Source organism: Neofelis nebulosa, chromosome 8 (genome assembly GCF_028018385.1).
Source record: "Neofelis nebulosa isolate mNeoNeb1 chromosome 8, mNeoNeb1.pri, whole genome shotgun sequence".
In the NCBI taxonomy this organism is placed as follows: Eukaryota; Metazoa; Chordata; class Mammalia; order Carnivora; family Felidae; genus Neofelis; species Neofelis nebulosa.
This window is the reverse complement of record NC_080789.1, coordinates 102,208,298-102,226,070: the sequence shown is the minus strand read 5'-3', so window position 1 is coordinate 102,226,070 and position 17,773 is coordinate 102,208,298. Positions and strand designations below refer to the sequence as shown.

Genomic DNA, 17,773 nt, shown 5'->3' with positions numbered 1-17,773 from the left:
CTCTTTTCACCCGAAGGACCAGCCTTTATTCTATCTTTGGCTTTCCAAGAGCCTCACCATGGGGCCTATCACCTGCAGTTTCCAACTTCCTGAACCAGAGGCTGAGCCCTCCTTTCCAGAACTGCCTGCTTCCATGGTCAGCCTCACAGTGTTTGACCATATAAACATGCAATCGCCACCCAACACCGCTCAACATCTCCTGACTTGGGTCTTTATAGAAAACCAGAGAAAAGAATAAGTCATGAAGTTGAGGGGGAAACGCATTTCTCAGGCATGATTTTTTTTCATCAGGTATAATTCATTTGCCCATATCAGACTTAGGCCCTGGAGAAGAGCTTAAGTAGGAGAGAAAGGGAGCCACCCCAGCACAGCTCTGAAGCCATTCCCAGACTCTGTAGTTCCCAGATCTGTCTCTGGAGGGAAGTTGCATGTGCGGTAAGGGGAGGAGAGAATAGAGGGTAAGGACTTTGGAAAGAAGCGTGTGAAATGTACTCGCAACTGGGATGAATCGCCAAACTACTGCCATGTGGGAACTGAGCCCTCTTCTTTAAAACCGTCTCACCTGGGAATATCTTCTTCGATTGTTGCACATCCATAAAGAAACACGATCACCCCGATTACAGAAGATGGGATGAGGAATGATGTATATAATCCCAGCCAGGCAAAATACAGTCCAATTTTTTCTCCAAAATACTTTCTGTAAAAGAAAGAAAATCGCAACACATAGTAAGAACACCATATACATTCCACATTTCTGTTTGTTCTAACCTGACAATGGGTTGGCATAAAGGAAAAGAGATGGAAGTTAGATAGCGAAACAGGGACCTCGGCACAAAGATCAAAGGGTCTCTTCTGATATGAATTACGTTCCCTTGGAATCTCACACACACACACACACACACACACACACACACACCTGCCCTGGCTATTCCTGTGCCATAGCTGCAGGAAGGAATCCAGCCCTAACAGCAAGCTGAGAATATGCCGTAAGTTTTGGCATCTTTACCGGACAAACATGAAGGACACATCATCATCTCATAAGTACTGCAACCCACAAAAAAACCACACCTTTTCAGAACTTGCTTATATGAACAAAACACACAAAGTATATAGTTGGGCATGTATACTTGTGTACACAAACCATAAAACCCATAGAAAAAGGACTAGATGCATTTTGGTAAAATATTAGCAGTGGTTTCTCTAGCTGACAGGATGATGAGTGGCTTTTTATTTATTTTTCATCATTCTGCATTTAAAAAAAATTTTTTTAACATTTATTCATTTTTTGAGAGACAGAGCATGAGTGGGGGAGGGGTAGAGAGAGACAGGGCGACACAGAATCCAAAGCAGGCTCCAGGCTCCGAGCTGTCAGCACAGAGCCCAGTGTGGGGCTCGAACCCACAAACTGTGAGATCATGACCTGAGCCGACGTCTGATGCTTAACCGACTGAGCCACCCAGGCACCCCTTATCATTCTGCATTTTTAAACTACTTTGTTAATGAATTATTTTCATTAAAAAAAAAATCCTTTTAAAGAGAAAATTAACCAGCCATTATCTTTTTGATCCCCATTCAGGAATGTAGTAAATTATCACACCAAGTCTCTAAAAGGGGATTTTTTTTTCCTTTAAACAAATATTGGTTACGGATACCTGATGAGAAAACTACAAGTAGATTTTACTTCTTGAGAGCCTCTGACATAAAACTCAGGAGAGACAAGGGAGTGCAGCCCAGTCTTTGATGTGAGAACGAAAGAACAACAACAGAGAACAGAATCTATTTTTCTACTACCAGAGGTGCTGACTGCGAGGACATGGGCCTTCCACCCTAATGGCAAGAGAAATCTGGATAATCTGTGACATCAAACTTCCCTTGACGTTTCCATCAGGGAGTGGAAGCTGCAAGGTAATCATGTGAACTGAATTGAAAAAACAAAAGCAAAAACAACGACAAGCCCCTCCCAGGAAAGATGGGACATGTGAACACTTTCAGATTTTGCAGAGCATGGGAAGAAAAGGCAGACACCATAAAAGTGGGCACAAAGAAATAGATATAATTTTTTAAACCTTAAAGGTTGAGTATAGGTTAGCATGACATGGTAGAAAAAATGGCAGCTCTAGACACAAGAGGGCTTTGCGCTCACGCATAAGATCCTAGCCAAGAACCGCCACTCGGTACTCAGGACGACGGTAATGGGCAAGGTCAGAAACTGGAAAGGGCCTACTTAGTTGCAGAGAGGCATGAAAGCACACCATCTCCCAGGACCATCTCTTATTCAAATCACTGAGTGACAAGGATCAGCAGTCTGCAGTGAGGGAGGGGCAGGAGAGAGACCCCCCTGCGGCAAAGGACTGCTGACAGCTGACGGTGGAAAGGGGACAATGAGGACAAACTGTCAGCACTTCCAGGGCCCACATGAAGCACATGGTAATAGCATCCCACTGCTGAAGGAATGTGAAGCCTGTCGTATGCTGCAGATGACTCTCACAACAACAAAATCCAAGCCGTGCCCAACCTCTGACTAGGTTGACTCTGCTCCCCTCATGACAGAAGAGGTATAAGCCCATTTCAGTTTTTCTTATTTTTTTTAGATTTATTTATTTTTTGGAGAGAGAAATAGAGAGACAGAGAGCACACAAGAGCACACAGGCGGGGGAAGAGCAGAGAGAGTGAAGGAGAGTTCCAAGCAAGGCTCCATGCTGTCACCACAGAGTCCGACATGGGGCTAGATCTCACAAACCATGAGATCATGAACTGAACTGAAATCAGGAGTCAGCTGTTTAACTGACTGAGCAACCCAGGTGCCCCAAGTCCATTTCTAGGTGTAAATACCACTTACCTCAGTTTCTATGTCCTTTCATACACAATGTTCAGAAAATTCAATAAAAAAAAAATCCTGAGTTACATAAAAAATTAAACATTCACTGTCAAGAAATTAGGAAATCAACAAAACCAAAGTTGCTCTAGATGCCAGAATTATTAGGGACTTTAAAGTAATTATAATTCATTTTTTAAGGAAGAATCTAATGCAAAAGATAGGCAACATGCATGAGAAAATTGGGAACTCCCATAGAGAGACGAAAATACAAAAATGCAAAATGGAATTGCTAGAGGAAAAAAAAGCAATAATGGATATCAGATATGAGAAACATCTTTATTAGAGTGCCTTAGCAGGAGACTAAACACAGCTTAGGAAAAAAATGAATAATTCTGAATATAAGTCAACAAATATTATCCAAACTAAGACACAAAGAGAAAGAAAAGAAGAAAAATATAGCAATCAAGAGCCATAGGATAATATCCTAGGGTCTATCATATGTAACTGAAGTCCCAGAAAGATGAAGAGAAAGAGACAGAAGAAACACTTGAATGGATTATGGCTAAAAAAATTTTCCAAAATTAATCGAAAACAATAAAACACAGATCCAAGAACTCCAGAGAACCCCAAGCAGAATAAATATACAAACAAAAACAGAAACCCACATAGCTAGACAATATCATAATCAAACTTCTGAAAAACAAAGATAGAAAATCTTTAATTAAGCTGGGGTGAGGGTGAGGGTGAGGTGGGGAGGGTATTATATGCAAAGGAACAAAGGTAAGATTTACAGTCAATTTCTCAGCAGAATCTATGCAAGCCAGAAGAATAGAGTGTCAACCTTAAAATATGGAAATTTTAAAAAAAAACAGTCAAAGCAGAATACAGAATATTATGTGACATAGTGCTTCCATGGGGGATAAAACTAGTTCTTTGGAAGCCAAAACTATCTTAGGTAGCTTTCAGGTGGTTTTTAGGTCTCCAAAGGGCCACAGTACATAAACAGATACAGAGTATATACATGGTATTAAAATTTCATGTAGCAAAAATGGAATAAAGGCAGAGAAACACTGATACCAAGCAAAAATAGTGATAATGTCTTATGGAGTTTATAACATATGTAGGAATAGGATAATAATAGCACAAAAGACAGGAGAGAAGAAACCAAGATATACTGTTGGAAGGCCCATACCCTGTGTTTGAAAGGGTATAATATTATTACTTTTTAAAAATTTATTGTCAAGTTAGCTAACATACAGTGTATACAGTGTGCTCCTGGTTTTGGGGGTAGATACCCGTGATTCATCACTTCTATACAACACCCAGTGCTCATCCCAACAAGTGCCCTCCTCAATGACTATCACCTGTTCCCCCCACCGCCATCAACCCTCAGTTTGTTCTCTGCATTCAAGAGTCTCTTATGGTTTGCATCCCTCTATGTTTGAAACTATTTTTTCCCCTTCCCTTCCCCCATGGTCTTCCGTTAAGTTTCTGAAGTTCCACATATGAGTGAAAACATGTGAGATCTGTCTTTCTCTGACTAACTTATGTCACTTAGCATAATATCCTCCAGTTCCATCCACTTTGCCACAAATGGCAGGATTTCATTCTTTCTCATTGCCAAGTAATATTCCATTGTATATACAAACCACATCTTTTTTTTTCAATATATGAAATTTATTGTCAAAATGGTTTCCATACAACACCCAGTGCTCATCCCAAAAGGTGCCCTCCTCAATACCCATCACCCACCCCCCCTCCCTCCCACCCCCCATCAACCCTCAGTTTGTTCTCAGTTTTTACGAGTCTCTTATCCTTTGGCTCTCTCCCACTCTAACCTCTTTTTTTTTTCCTTCCCCTCCCCCATGGGTTTCTGTTAAGTTTCTCAGGATCCACATAAGAGTGAAAACATATGGTATCTGTCTTTCTCTGTATGGCTTATTTCACTTAACATCACACTCTCCAGTTCCACCCACGTTGCTACAAAGGGCCATATTTCGTTCTTTCTCATTGCCCTGTAGTACTCCACTGTGTATATAAACCACAATTTCTTTATCCATTCATCAGTTGATGGACATTTAGGCTCTTTCCATAATTTGGCTATTGTTGAGAGTGCTGCTATAAACATTGAGGTACAAGTGCCCCTATGCATCAGTACTCCTGTATCCCTTGGGTAAATTCCTAGCAGTGCTATTGCTGCGTCATAGGGTAGGTCTATTTTTAATTTTCTGAGGAACCTCCACACTGTTTTCCAGAGTGGCTGCACCAATTTGCATTCCTACCAACAGTGCAAGAGGGTTCCCGTTTCTCCACATCCTCTCCAGCATCTATAGTCTCCTGATTTGTTCATTTTGGCCACTCTGACTGGCGTGAGGTGATATCTGAGTGTGGTTTTGATTTGTATTTCCTTGATAAGGAGCAACAGTTGAGCATCTTTTCATGTGCCTGTTGGCCATCTGGATGTCTTCTTTAGAGAAGTGTCTATTCATGTTTTCTGCCCATTTCTTCACTGGGTTATTTGTTTTTCGGGTGTGGAGTTTGGTGAGCTCTTTATAGATTTTGGATACTAGCCCTTCGTCCGATATGTCATTTGCAAATATCTTTTCCCATTCTGTTGGTTGCCTTTTAGTTTTGTTGGTTGTTTCCTTTGCTGTGCAGAAGCTTTTTATCTTCATAAGGTCCCAGTAATTCATTTTTGCTTTCAATTCCCTTGCCTTTGGGGATGTGTCGAGTAAGAGATTGCTACGGCTGAGGTCAGAGAGGTCTTTTCCTGCTTTCTCCTCTAGGGTTTTGATGATAAACCACATCTCCTTTCTCCATTCATCAGTTGATGGACATTTGGGCTCTTTCCATAATTTGGCTATTGTTTATAGTGCTGCTATAAACATTGGGGTACATATGCCCCTATGAATCAGCACTCCTGTATCCTTTGATAAATTCCTACTAGCACTATTGCTGGGTTGTAGGGTAGCTCTATTTTTAATTTTTTGAGGAACCTCCACACTGTTTTCCAGAGTGACTACACCAGTTTGCATTCCCTCCAACAGTGCAAGAGGGTTCCCATTTGTCCACATCCTCACCAACATCTGTTGTTTCCTGAGTTGTTAATTTTAGCTACAAAGCTGTAATCATCAAGACAGTACAGTACTGGCACAAGAACAGACACATAGATCAATGTAATAGAATAGAGAACCCAGAATTGGATCCACAAATGTATGGCCAACTAATCTTTGACAAAGCAGGAAAGAGTATGCAATGGAAAAAAGATGGTCTCTTTAGCAAATGGTGCTGGGAGAACTGGAGAGCAACATGCAGAAGAATGAAACTGGATCACTTTCTTATGCCATACACAAAAATAAACTCAAAATGGATGAAAAACCTAAATGTGAGACAGGAAACCATCAAAACCGTAAAGGAGAAAACAGGCAACAACTTCTTTCACCTCAGCCACAGCAATTTCTTGCTCAACACATCTCTAAAGGCAAGGGAAATAAAAGCAAACTGAACTACTGGGACTTCATCAAGATAAAAATCTTCTGTACTACAAAGGAAACAATTAACAAAATTAAAAGGCAACTGACAGAATGGGAGAAGACATTTGCAAATGACATATCAGATAAAGGGTTGGTATCCAAAATCCATAAAGAACTTAGCAAACTCAACACCCCAAAATCAAATAATCCAGTAAAGAAATGGGCAGAATACATGAATAGACACTTTTCCAAAGAAGACATCCAGATGCCAACAGACACATGAAAAGATGCTCAACATCACTCATCATCAGTGAAGTGGTATAATATTATTTTAAGGTAGAATGTGATAAATTAAAGATGTTTTCTGGTAAACCCTGGAGAAACCACTAAATTTTTAGGATAGGTATAATTAATAGGCCAAAATGGGAGATGAAATGAAATCATAAAATATATTCATTTGCAAAGAAGGCATGAAAAGAGGAAAAACAGAAATAAACTACAGACAAAACAAATAAAAAACAAAGATGGTAAGATGGTAATTTTAAAATATAGATACATTAATAATAACACTAAATGTAAATGTATAAGAAACCTACTTTAATTATAAAGGCATATATAGAAGAAAAAGTAAATGAAAAAAGACATACCATGCAAACATGAATCAAAAGGAAGCTGGGACACATAAAGAAGACTTCAGAAAAAAGAACATTACTTGGGATAAAGAGGGGCATCAATTAATGATAATGTGGTCAATTCATTAAGAAGGCCTAATAATCCTAAATGCATACAGTAAAATGCATACATCAGCTGCATACATCAAAATACATACAATAAAAACCAATAGAACTAAAAGGATGAATCAACAAATTTTCAAGTATAAATTGGAGATGTTAACACTTCTCTCTCAAGTAATGGAGAGAAAACTAGACATAAAATCAGTAAGAATATAGATGTCACTACACACTAACTTGATAGTCCACTAAGCAGCTGAAAATACATTCGTTTCAATACACATTCACCAAGATAGTCCATATTCTGAGTCATAAGGCTAATCCAACAAATTTAAAAGGATTGAAGTAATGAAAATTTTATTCCCTGACCACAATTAAGTTAAACTTTTTAGTTTAGTTGATTTTTGTCAACAGCAGCAAGATATCTGAAAATAACCACAAATACTTGGAAATTAAACAGCACCCTTCTAAATAACCCAACAAAGGGACAAAGAAGAAATAAAGGGAATTAGAAGGTATTTTCAATTGAGTGAAAAGGAAAACACAACATATCAAAAATTGTGGGATGCTGTTACAGAAATACTTCACAATTTATAGCAATTAATACTTGTACTAACATAAGAAATCTCTGAATCAAAATCATCTAAGCTTGCACTTCAACTAGAAAAAGAAGAACAAATTCAATCCAAAGCAAGAAGAAGAAAATAAATAATAAAGCAGGGACCAGAGGTCAGTGAGGAAGAAAGCAGAAAATCAATAGAGAAAGTCAATGAAACCAAAAGCTGGTTGTTTGACAGGACCCATAAAAGTGATAAATGTTCAGTCAGACTAATCAGGAAGGTGAAAGATAAAACACAAATTACCAACATGGGGAATGAAAGAAGGGACATCACTACAGATCCTATTTTCCATGACCATGTGATACTGTTAGCTGCTTCCTCATGGGTGTGCTCATCTTGCCTCCCCCTCCACTTCACACTGCCCACCTCTGGAAGAAGAGCGAGGAACAGAGAAGGCAGGAGGCACATAAGAAATAACAAACACAAACTGCCCTAGTGCTCTTGTCTTGATTGTTTGTACGGCCCCACTTTAAATTCTCACGATATCTTTTCCAGGTGAGAAAACTAAAACTCTCTGGATAGATAGACTTGTCCAAGGTCACATGGCTAGTGCAGAGCAAAGCAAGAGCTTGATCCCTTGTCATCTGACCCCTCCATGTCCATTGCTCTTGCCAGGATAACAACAGAAGCCATAGTGACTGAAATTTATTGAGGACTGATTGTTTGCCAAGCTCTGTTCTAAGAGATTCTAAATAATGTCTTATTTTTCAGTCCTCACAACTCTATGAGGTAGTATGCTATTACCCACCAGTTACAGATGAAGAAACTGATATACAAAAAGATTAGCCACATGCGACTAAAAGATTACTTACATAGCTAGTAAGAAAGCAGAGACAAGATTCAAATCCAGTGGGGCTAACTTGAGATTCTAGCTCTTCACCTCCATAGTATACTGACTTCCAGGAAGGACTTAGAGAAGGAAAGGAAATGGTTGGGCAAGGGGACACACCCAGAGAAAACTTGCTGAGTTGGAGAAGGACAATATATAGCTACTTATCCATCCCCCTCCCTTGCCATGTTCTCACTTTTTTTTTTTCCAGCTCTGAAGCCAGACCACCACAGCATCCCATCTGAAGCATATTCAGAGACTTAAGATTTCCCCAACCACTCTCTTAACCCATATAATCTACAAATCTCTTCTCCTGTTGTTTCCCAAACTTATGCTTAAGAAGCTGATCTGATAAATTAAACTTTACTGGGATACTTCATCACTTCTTCCAGGAAAGGAATTACATTCCAAGCTTTATGGAAACACAATACCTTCACCCCTTAAAGGAAGGGGTAGAGTATTTTGAGGGGCTCTTCTAACTGTTCTACCTAAGCAATTTACTCCTCTTTTTACCATAAAAACACTGCTGGTCAGAGAGGTGGACAGGAAGCCTGAATACAGAGCCTAGATGCCTGGAAAAGGAAGGTGGGAAGGTCAAAAATCATGAGGGTAAGAACAGATGGAACGAAAAAGGAAAAAAAAATCAATTATGTCATTTAAGGAAAACAGTTTAGTAGAGTCAAAACTTCAGATGCCTTCAGAAGCCAGGCAGGAAGCATAAATGTTTGATGCAGACCAGGCATGACCAATCATAGCATCTCCAGTGGAGGAGATGGAGAGGGCTTAGGTCTGTCTTCAGGGACCAGTAACTACTCAGCTCCAGCAGTCCAGGGTGACATGTGAGAAAATGGGACCTGAATTGCCAGAACCTAGATTTTTCAAGAAAAGCTGGAAATCTGCATTTCTCCTAATTTTTCAATGTTGGCAACTAACTCAACTGGAAAAAAATGTGCGAGTCAAACAAAAATATCCAAGGACTGGACAATATCTATGGGATTATCATCTGGTGCCCCCTCTGGTAGAGCAGAGATCCCAGAGCAGGGGCTTGGAGTGGGGAGAGCTGGGCATGAGTGCGCCCTCTTCTGCTTCCTAATTTGGGCAAGTCTTCCACTTCTCTAAGCTTAATTTTCTTTCCATTTAAAATATGTTAGTGTGAAAATGAAATGAGTAAGGTATAGGAAGACATGGTGAGCAAGTAATAAATGCTGGAGGACACAGGAAGCAAGTAATAAATGTTACCTATTGTTGATGATGTTATTCTAAAAGTCCACGTGGTCTACTACATTAAAATGAAAAACTTCTCTTCATCAATGGTACTATTAAGCAAGTAAAGAGACAGGCCAAGGAATAGGGAAACAAAGTATTTGTATACATTTATACAACAATAGACTTGTATCCGGAATACATAAAGAATAGATCAATATGAATTAGGAATCCAATAGAAAAATGAGAAAAAGACTTTAAGGAACATTTCATTAAAAAGATACCTAACTGCAGCCTCCAGTGAACTTACCACCAGAAGCACTGCTGCCTACAGTGAACACATTGTCCGAAGTACTGCTGCCTTCAGTGAACCCACCGCCCGAGGCAATGCAGCCTCCAGTGAACCCAGTGCCCGCGACACTGCAGCCTCCAGTGAAACCAGTGCCCGCGGAACTGCAGCCTCCAGTGAACGCATTGCCTGCAGCACTGGAGTCTCCAGTGAAAAGGCCCGCGGCAGTGCATCCACCAGTGGACCCAGTGCCCACGGCACTGGAGCCTCCAGTGAATACAGTGTCCGCTGCACTGCAGCCTCCAGTGAAACCAGGGCTCGCGGCACTGCATCCTCCAGTGAACGCAGTGCCCGTGGCACTGGATCTTCCAGTGAACACAGCTCCTGCAGCACTGCATCCTCCAGTGAACCCAGTGCCCGCAGTACTGCATCCTCCAGTGAACACAGTGCCCACGGAATGGCAAACTGCAGTGAACCTAGTTCCTGCGGCACGGCAGCCTCCAGTGAACCCAGTGCCCTCGGCACTACAGCCTCTATTGAATCCCGTGCCCTCGGCACTGCAGCCTCCATTGAACCCACTGCCAAAGCACTGCATCCCAGTGAACCCAGTGCCTGCGGCAATGCATCCTGAAGTGAACCCAGCCCGCGGCACTGCACACTCCAGTGAACCCAGTGCCCGCGGGACTGCAGCCTGCAGTGAACCCAAGGTCTGCCGACTCTACCCTCCAGTGAAGCCAGTGTCCCCGGCACTGCACCCTCCGGTGAAGCCAGTGCCTGCCGCACTGCACCCTCAAGTGAACCCAGTGCCCGCAGCACTGCAGCATGCAGTGAACCCAGTTCCAGCTTCTATGCATTCTCCAGTGAACCCACTGCCCGCAGCACTGCAGACTCCACTGAACTTACCACCCGAAGCACTGCTGCCTACAGTGAACACATTGTCCAAAGCACTGCTGCCTTCAGTGAACCCACTGCCCGAGTCAATGCAGCCTCCAGTGTACCCAGTGTCGCGACACTGCAGCCTCCAGTGAAACCAGTGCCCGCGGCAGTGCATCCTCCAGTGAACCCAGTGCCCACGGCACTGCATCCTCCAGTGAAAGCATTGCCTGCTGCACTGGAGCCTCCAGTGAAGAAGGCCCGTGGCAGTGCATCCTCCAGTGAACCCATTGCCCATGGCACTGGAGCCTCCAGTGAACACAGTGTCCACTGCACTGCACCATGCAGTGAACCCAGTTCCCGCTTCTATGCAGCCTCCAATGAACCCAGTGCCCGCAGCACTGAACCATGCAGTGAACCCAGTTCCTGCTTCTATGCAGCCTCCAGTGAACGCAGTGCCAGTCAGTGCTGCATTCAATAAACATGAAAAGGTACTCAACTTCCCTAATGATCAGACTTTTGGGGAAATGAAAATGAAATCACAATGCAATATCTCTACCCAGTAAAGAGAATGGTAAAAATGAAAAAGAGGGGAAATACCAAGTTTTGGCCAAATGTAGAGAAACTAAAATGCTCACGCAGTGCAGGTGGGATATACACAGGTGGATCCACTTGGGAAAACTGCTTGGCAGCACCTACTACAGTGGGGCATGGGCATCCCCAGTGATGCAGTAACTCTTCTAAGAATATGCTCAACAGAAGTGCAAACGTGTGCACTGAGAGACCCATACAAGACTCACTATTTATAATAGCCCCAAGCTGGAAACCACCCTAATGCCTATAAGGAATAAAATGGATAAATATGTTGTGATATACTTGCACAATGGAATATTATGCTGCAGTGAAAATGAACACATTACAAAGAACATGCAACCATATGGATAAATGTCATCAATACAACAGTGAACAAAAGAGGCCACATACTGAAGAATATATATACTTTATTATTCTATTTATATAAAGTTGAAAAACAAAATAACGGTGCTAGAAGTCCATATAGTAGTGTAATCGTATTTTTCTTTGATCTGGGTACTGGTTGTATGGGTGGGTTCAGTTTGCAAAAATTCAACAAATTATATATATTATATATGCACACCTTTCTATAGGTATATTATACTTTGATTTTAAAATGGTTTCATTTTTTTATTTTATTTTAATTTTTTTTAAACATTTATTCCTTTTTGAGAGACAGAGAGAGACAGAGTGCAAGTGGAGGTAGGGGCAGAGAGAGAGGGAGACACAGAATCCAAAGCAGGCTCCAGGATCCGAGCTGTCAGCATGGAGCCTGATGCAGGGCTCGAACCCACAGACCGTGAGATCATGACCTGAGCTGAAGTCGGAGGCTTAACCGACTGAGCCACCCAGGCGACCCTAAAAATGGTTTCATTTTTAATTTTTTTGTTATGTGCAGCTACCCTCTGTCGCCACACCATGCTATTACAGTACCATTGGCTATATTTCTTATGCTGTGCCTTTTATACCTGTGAATTATTCATTCCATAACTGGAAGTCTGTACTTCCCATTCCCCTTCACCCATTTTACCCATGCTCCCCTCTGGCAACCATCAGTTCATTCTCTTTGTTTATTCATTTTGTTTTGTTTTGTTTTGTTTTTAGATTCCACATATGGGTGAAATCATATGGCATTTGTCTTTCTTGGTCTGACTTATTTTCCTTAGCACAGTACCCTTTAGGTCCATCCATGTTGTTGCAAATGGCAAAATCTCATGCTTTTCAGTGGCTGTGTAATGTTCCATTATATATAATACCATATCTTCCTATCCATTCACATCTACCAATGGACTCTTAGGTTGCTTCCATATCTTGGCTATTGTAAATAATGCTGCAAAAACACAGGGGTGCATGTATCTTTTTTTTTAATTTTTTTTTATAACGTTTATTTATTTTTGAGACAGAGAGAGACAGAGCATGAACGGGGGAGGGGCAGAGAGAGAGGGAGACACAGAATCAGAAGCAGACTCCAGGCTCTGAGCAGTCAGCACAGAGCCCGACACGGGGCTCGAACTCACGGACGGTGAGATCGTGACCTGAGCTGAAGTCGGACGCTTAACCGACTGAGCCACCCAGGCGCCCCTGCATGTATCTTTTTGAATGAGTATTTTCATTTTCTTTGGGTAATTACCTAGTAATGGAGTTACTGGATCATTTGGTATTTCTATTACTAATTTTCTGAGGAACCTCCATAGTGTTTTCCACAGTGGCTACACTAGTTTGCATTCCAACCAACAGTGCGTGAGGATTCCTTTTTCTCCACATCTTTGCAACAACACTTATTTCTTGTCTTTTTGATTGTAGCCATTCTGACAGGTGTGAGGTGGTATCTCATCGTGGTTTTGATTTGTATTTCCCTGATGATTAATGCTGCTGAGCATCTTTTTGTGTGTCTGTTGGCCATCTGTATATCTTCTTTGGAAAAATGTCTATTCAGGCCCTCTGCCCATTTTTTAATCGGGTATTTATTTTTTTGGTGTTGTCTTTGGTCTTTATATATTTTGGATACTAACCCTTTATCAGATGTGTCATTGGCAAATACCTTCTCTAGTTGTCGACTGTTTCCTTCACTTTCCAAAACCTTTTTATTTTTATTTAGTTCCAATAGTTTATTTTTGTTTTTGTTTCCCTTCCCTTTCCCTTGCCTTCCCATGTTTAGAAAAATGTTGCTATGGACAATGTCAGAGAAATTACTGCCCGTGCTGTCTTCTAGGATTTTTATGGTTGCAGGTCTCACATTTAGGTCTTTTATGCATTTTGAGTTTATGTATGGTGTTAGAAAGTGGTCTAGTTTCATTCTTTCCAGTTTTCCCAGCACCATTTATTGAAGAGACTCTCTTTCCTCATTGCATATTCTTGCCTCCTTTTTCACAGATTAGTTGACCATATAATCACTGGTCTATTTCTGGGCTCTCTATTCTGTTCAAGTAATCTGTGTGTCTATTTTTGTGTCTGTACCATATTGTTTTAGTTACTACAGCTTTGTAGTATATATTGAGATCTGGAATTATGATACCTCCAGCTTTGTTTTCTTTCTCAAGACCAAAAGGATCATTCACCACAATCAAATGGAATTTATTCCAAGGACGCAAGGATGGTTCAATATTTGCAAATCAATCAACATGAATCATCACACCAACAAAATGAAGGATAAAAATCCTATGATCATCTCAGTAGATGCAGAAAAAGAATCTGACAAAATATCAACATTAATTCATGATAAAAACTCTCAACAAAGTAGGGTTAGAGGGAACCTACCTCAACATAATAAAGACCATATATGAAAAATCCACAGCTAACATCTTAATAGAAAAAAACCAGAGCTTTTCCTCTAAGATGAGGAAGAAGATAAGGATATTCATCATAATCTCTTTTATTAAACACAGTACTGGAAGTCCTCACCACACCCATCAGATAAGAAAAAGAAATCAGAGGTATCCATATGGGTAAACAAGTTGTTAACCTGTCACTATTTGCAGATGACATGATACTATATAGAGAAAACCCTAAAGACTCTACCAAAAAATCTACTAGAAATAATAAGTGAATTCAGTAAAGTTTCAGGATACTAAATTAATACCCAGAAATTAGTAGCACTTTTATACACTAATAACAAAGTAGCAGAAACAGAAATTAAGAAAACAATTCCATTTACAATTATACCCAAAAAAATAAAATACCCAAACATAAACTTAACCAAAGAGGTAAAAGACCAGTACTCCAAAAACTATACAACACTGATTAAAGAAACTGGAAGAAGATGTCACAAATAGGAAGATATTACACGCTCATGGACTGGATGAATTAATATTGTTAAAATGCCCATATTACCCAAAGCAATCTACAGATTGGAAGCAATCCCTATAAAAATACCAACAGCATTTTTCACAAAACTAGAACAAATAATACTAAAGTTTGTATGGAACCACAAAAGACCCCAAATAGCCAAAGCAATCTGAAAATGGTTTTAAAAAGACACCACATGTCCTATAATCTGCAGGCCAACAGATTCCCTGAAGATCATTTTGTCCATTCTCTTGCCTTCAAGCCAGACAGCATTTAATCCACATCTGGTGTATGTATCATTCAGGCCCAGTCTATCACCAGACCTGAACAGGGAGTTCTCACCTTAGTGAAGCAAAAAGGCCAGGCTTACAAAGACAAGGCTTCCAGAACCAGGCTGCCAGCCCTGAAATGCAAGGTCGGCATTCGGCGGGGCAGCCCAAGGCAGTGATGGGGTTGAATGCTGTTTGTGTCATTCCCAAGCGATCAGATCCGAAGTGGAGCAGACATGCCAGCAGGGCATGTTTCGGGGGAGCCAGCCCTGTCAGCCAGAGGGAGAGAATTCTGCTCTCAACTGCTGCCAAGCCCACATCAGCCTGACAGCATGGCAAAAGCACAGCACCTTCCTTCCTGGTCTTACGAAAAGCTCAGGCTTTCCCAGCCCCTCAGGAGACAGACTGTGGGCAGGTGCTGGGATGCCAAAGAGAAAGTTTGGAGCCTTTAATTAGAGTTCACAATGGCTGGTTCTTTGGAAGACAGCCTGGAAATTCCCAGCTACAGAAGGAGCCAGGCAAGCCAGCAAAGGCCTTTCCTTGGTGAAACCACGAGATTGGGCCAATTACCAATGCCCCTTTCCTGTATCTTCAGCTCTTGGAAATCATAGCTGATAAGGGGTCAGCACTGGGAGCAAGAGGAGAAATGCAGCATCTATTCAGCATGTACCATACGCCAAGCTCTTGGTTAAGTGCTTTATACACATTATCTCATTTAATGCCTACAAAACCTTACAAGGCAAGCTAAAAACTAGTGTTGGAATTAAGGTTAGATTCAGATGAACAAACAGTGAAAGATGACTTGGTTTGGTCAGGTTTTTAAAAAGTCTTTCTTGGGATAATATTCAGTCAAGTCAAGGTTCAAGCTCCCTGTCAGAATGGTCTTGCCCAGCTCAAAGAGTTTCCCCACCTTTACAAGGTAGTATACAGGTAAGGAGGAAGTAGGTGCATCCTTAGGATGTAAGAGGGGAGGGGACTTCTGGCCAGAAGGCTGTCCGCTGGGAATTTCCTGGTCTAGACCTTGGAGCCCTGCCCTGGTCCCCGCTTCTCAGTAGCTGAGCTGGGCTGCATTGGCTCCCAGTATTGTGTGGGCATCCACCAAGGGGTGGCCAGGCCAGCATGGTCCTACTGGGGCATCCACCCCAGGCTTCCTCTTCCTTGTCCCCACTCCAGCCTCTTCAAGTCAGCTAGTTCATGAGAAGTTCTGGATCCCCCAGACTCTATTTGTGGTCTGTGGGATGAAGGGGGTGCTATTTCAGGCTCAGCTATCCCGAGTCAGCTGCCCTGGCAGCAGCATGAACACTGGCCCCATGCTGGATGCTGGGCTTCTCTAAAGGACTTGTAATTTCCTAAGACCGCACTCTAAGACAGGAGGTGCAAACCCTGGGCACTAGGATTCACCCCCAAAATATCCAGGTGCTTGCTTCCTCTTGCTTCCACCTCCCTCTCCTACTCCAGAATAGTTTGACCCAAGGGAGGCACCAGAATAATGACCTCTCAACTCCTATTCTCCTACATCTTTCTATTTCTTTATTACAATGGACTTCCTTCATTGGAAAAGCTGGTTTTCCCTTTCTGTCTGTTGGGAATTTCCCCATGTCTTATCCCCTCCACGCCTCACCGCAATCCTAGGGAGTACTGCCCCACCCCCTGCAGCTGGGAGAGGTGGGGGTGGGTAGCAGAAAGGTTGCTGGAAAAGCAACCCAAGACGAGAATCTATATCAAAAGGGATTTCAAACATTGTCTATACAGATATACATTATACTCATTAAAGATTGGTGCTTATCAGTTTCTTTTCTTAGGACCCACGATCCTAAGACCTGAAGTACATGGTGCTTCTCTCCAGGGAATACAGACATGCCTGTGAGAAAGAGACCACCATCACAGGACATAAGGTTCTCCAGGCCTCTCCCCCATCCCACCTCCCAGCTTCTGCCTCCTGATCACTAGCCTGGCAATCCAGGGCCTGAACCCATCCCCGGGTGGAGTGGGGGGGGGGTGTCCCACTGTTGGGGAACTGCAGCCGGATTGTCACCCATCTACCATAGCCGAAAGCAGGAGCCAGGCTGCCTCCAGCTCTGGGAGGCACAGGCCAGCACACACAGTAGGTGGCTCCTCAAATCAACAATGGAGGGCCAGGAGGCTCTCAGTGCTTAGCCGTCCCAGAGAGGTCAAGAGGAGACCTCCTTCTGAAAAGAACATTTTGCAAATATGGGGCAAATTCAGAAAGGAGAGTGAAGAATGGGCTAGGCTTCAGGGCTGTAAAAAACGGGCTTGGCTCAAGTCCTGACATTAAGAGACAACACAGATGCCAGCTAATGGGATGGGAGCACTTCAGAAGTTCCAGAGGGGAAAAAATACTCCTTGGAATCAGAGCACCCTAAGTCCATGACACTCTCCTGTGCCACTTCTGTCAATTGTCTCCCTCTCCCCTCCAAGTCCTCTGTTTGAAAATGTTTCCAAATAAAGAACTGTTGTATGAAGCAAGGGAAGCTGCAGGCCCAGGCCCAGGACTCAGAATTGGCTGGGCTGAAGTGGCCCATCACAGGCCCCTCAAGCAGCAGGTGTGTCCAGAGGTGCAAACAGAACAGAAGACCAGGGAGGGCCAGGGACCACAAGATGGAGATGCCAAGCCCAGGGTCAAATAGAGAAGGGAGGTTCAGGTGACGGTAAGTTAGACAGATAAAAAAATCAGGGCTAGGAAAGTGAGTTAAAGTAGGAAAAACAAGGCAGCAAAAACCAAGCTCCAAAGCCAGAGCACTGGCAGGATCTTCTCCAGAACCCAGGAGAAATACTGAAGGCAAGTTCTG

The 17,773-nt window shown here is 42.2% G+C and overlaps 1 protein-coding gene across 1 annotated transcript in view; it reads right to left on the bottom strand.

Moving 5' to 3' along the window:
• Positions 1–17,773, bottom strand: part of ANO2 (anoctamin 2) — a 341,667-nt gene that overhangs the window by 163,810 nt on the left and 160,084 nt on the right. The window contains exon 11 of the mRNA XM_058743946.1: positions 563–697. Coding sequence (XP_058599929.1) covers positions 563–697 — 135 coding nt within the window. The remainder of the gene's footprint in view (positions 1–562; positions 698–17,773) is intronic.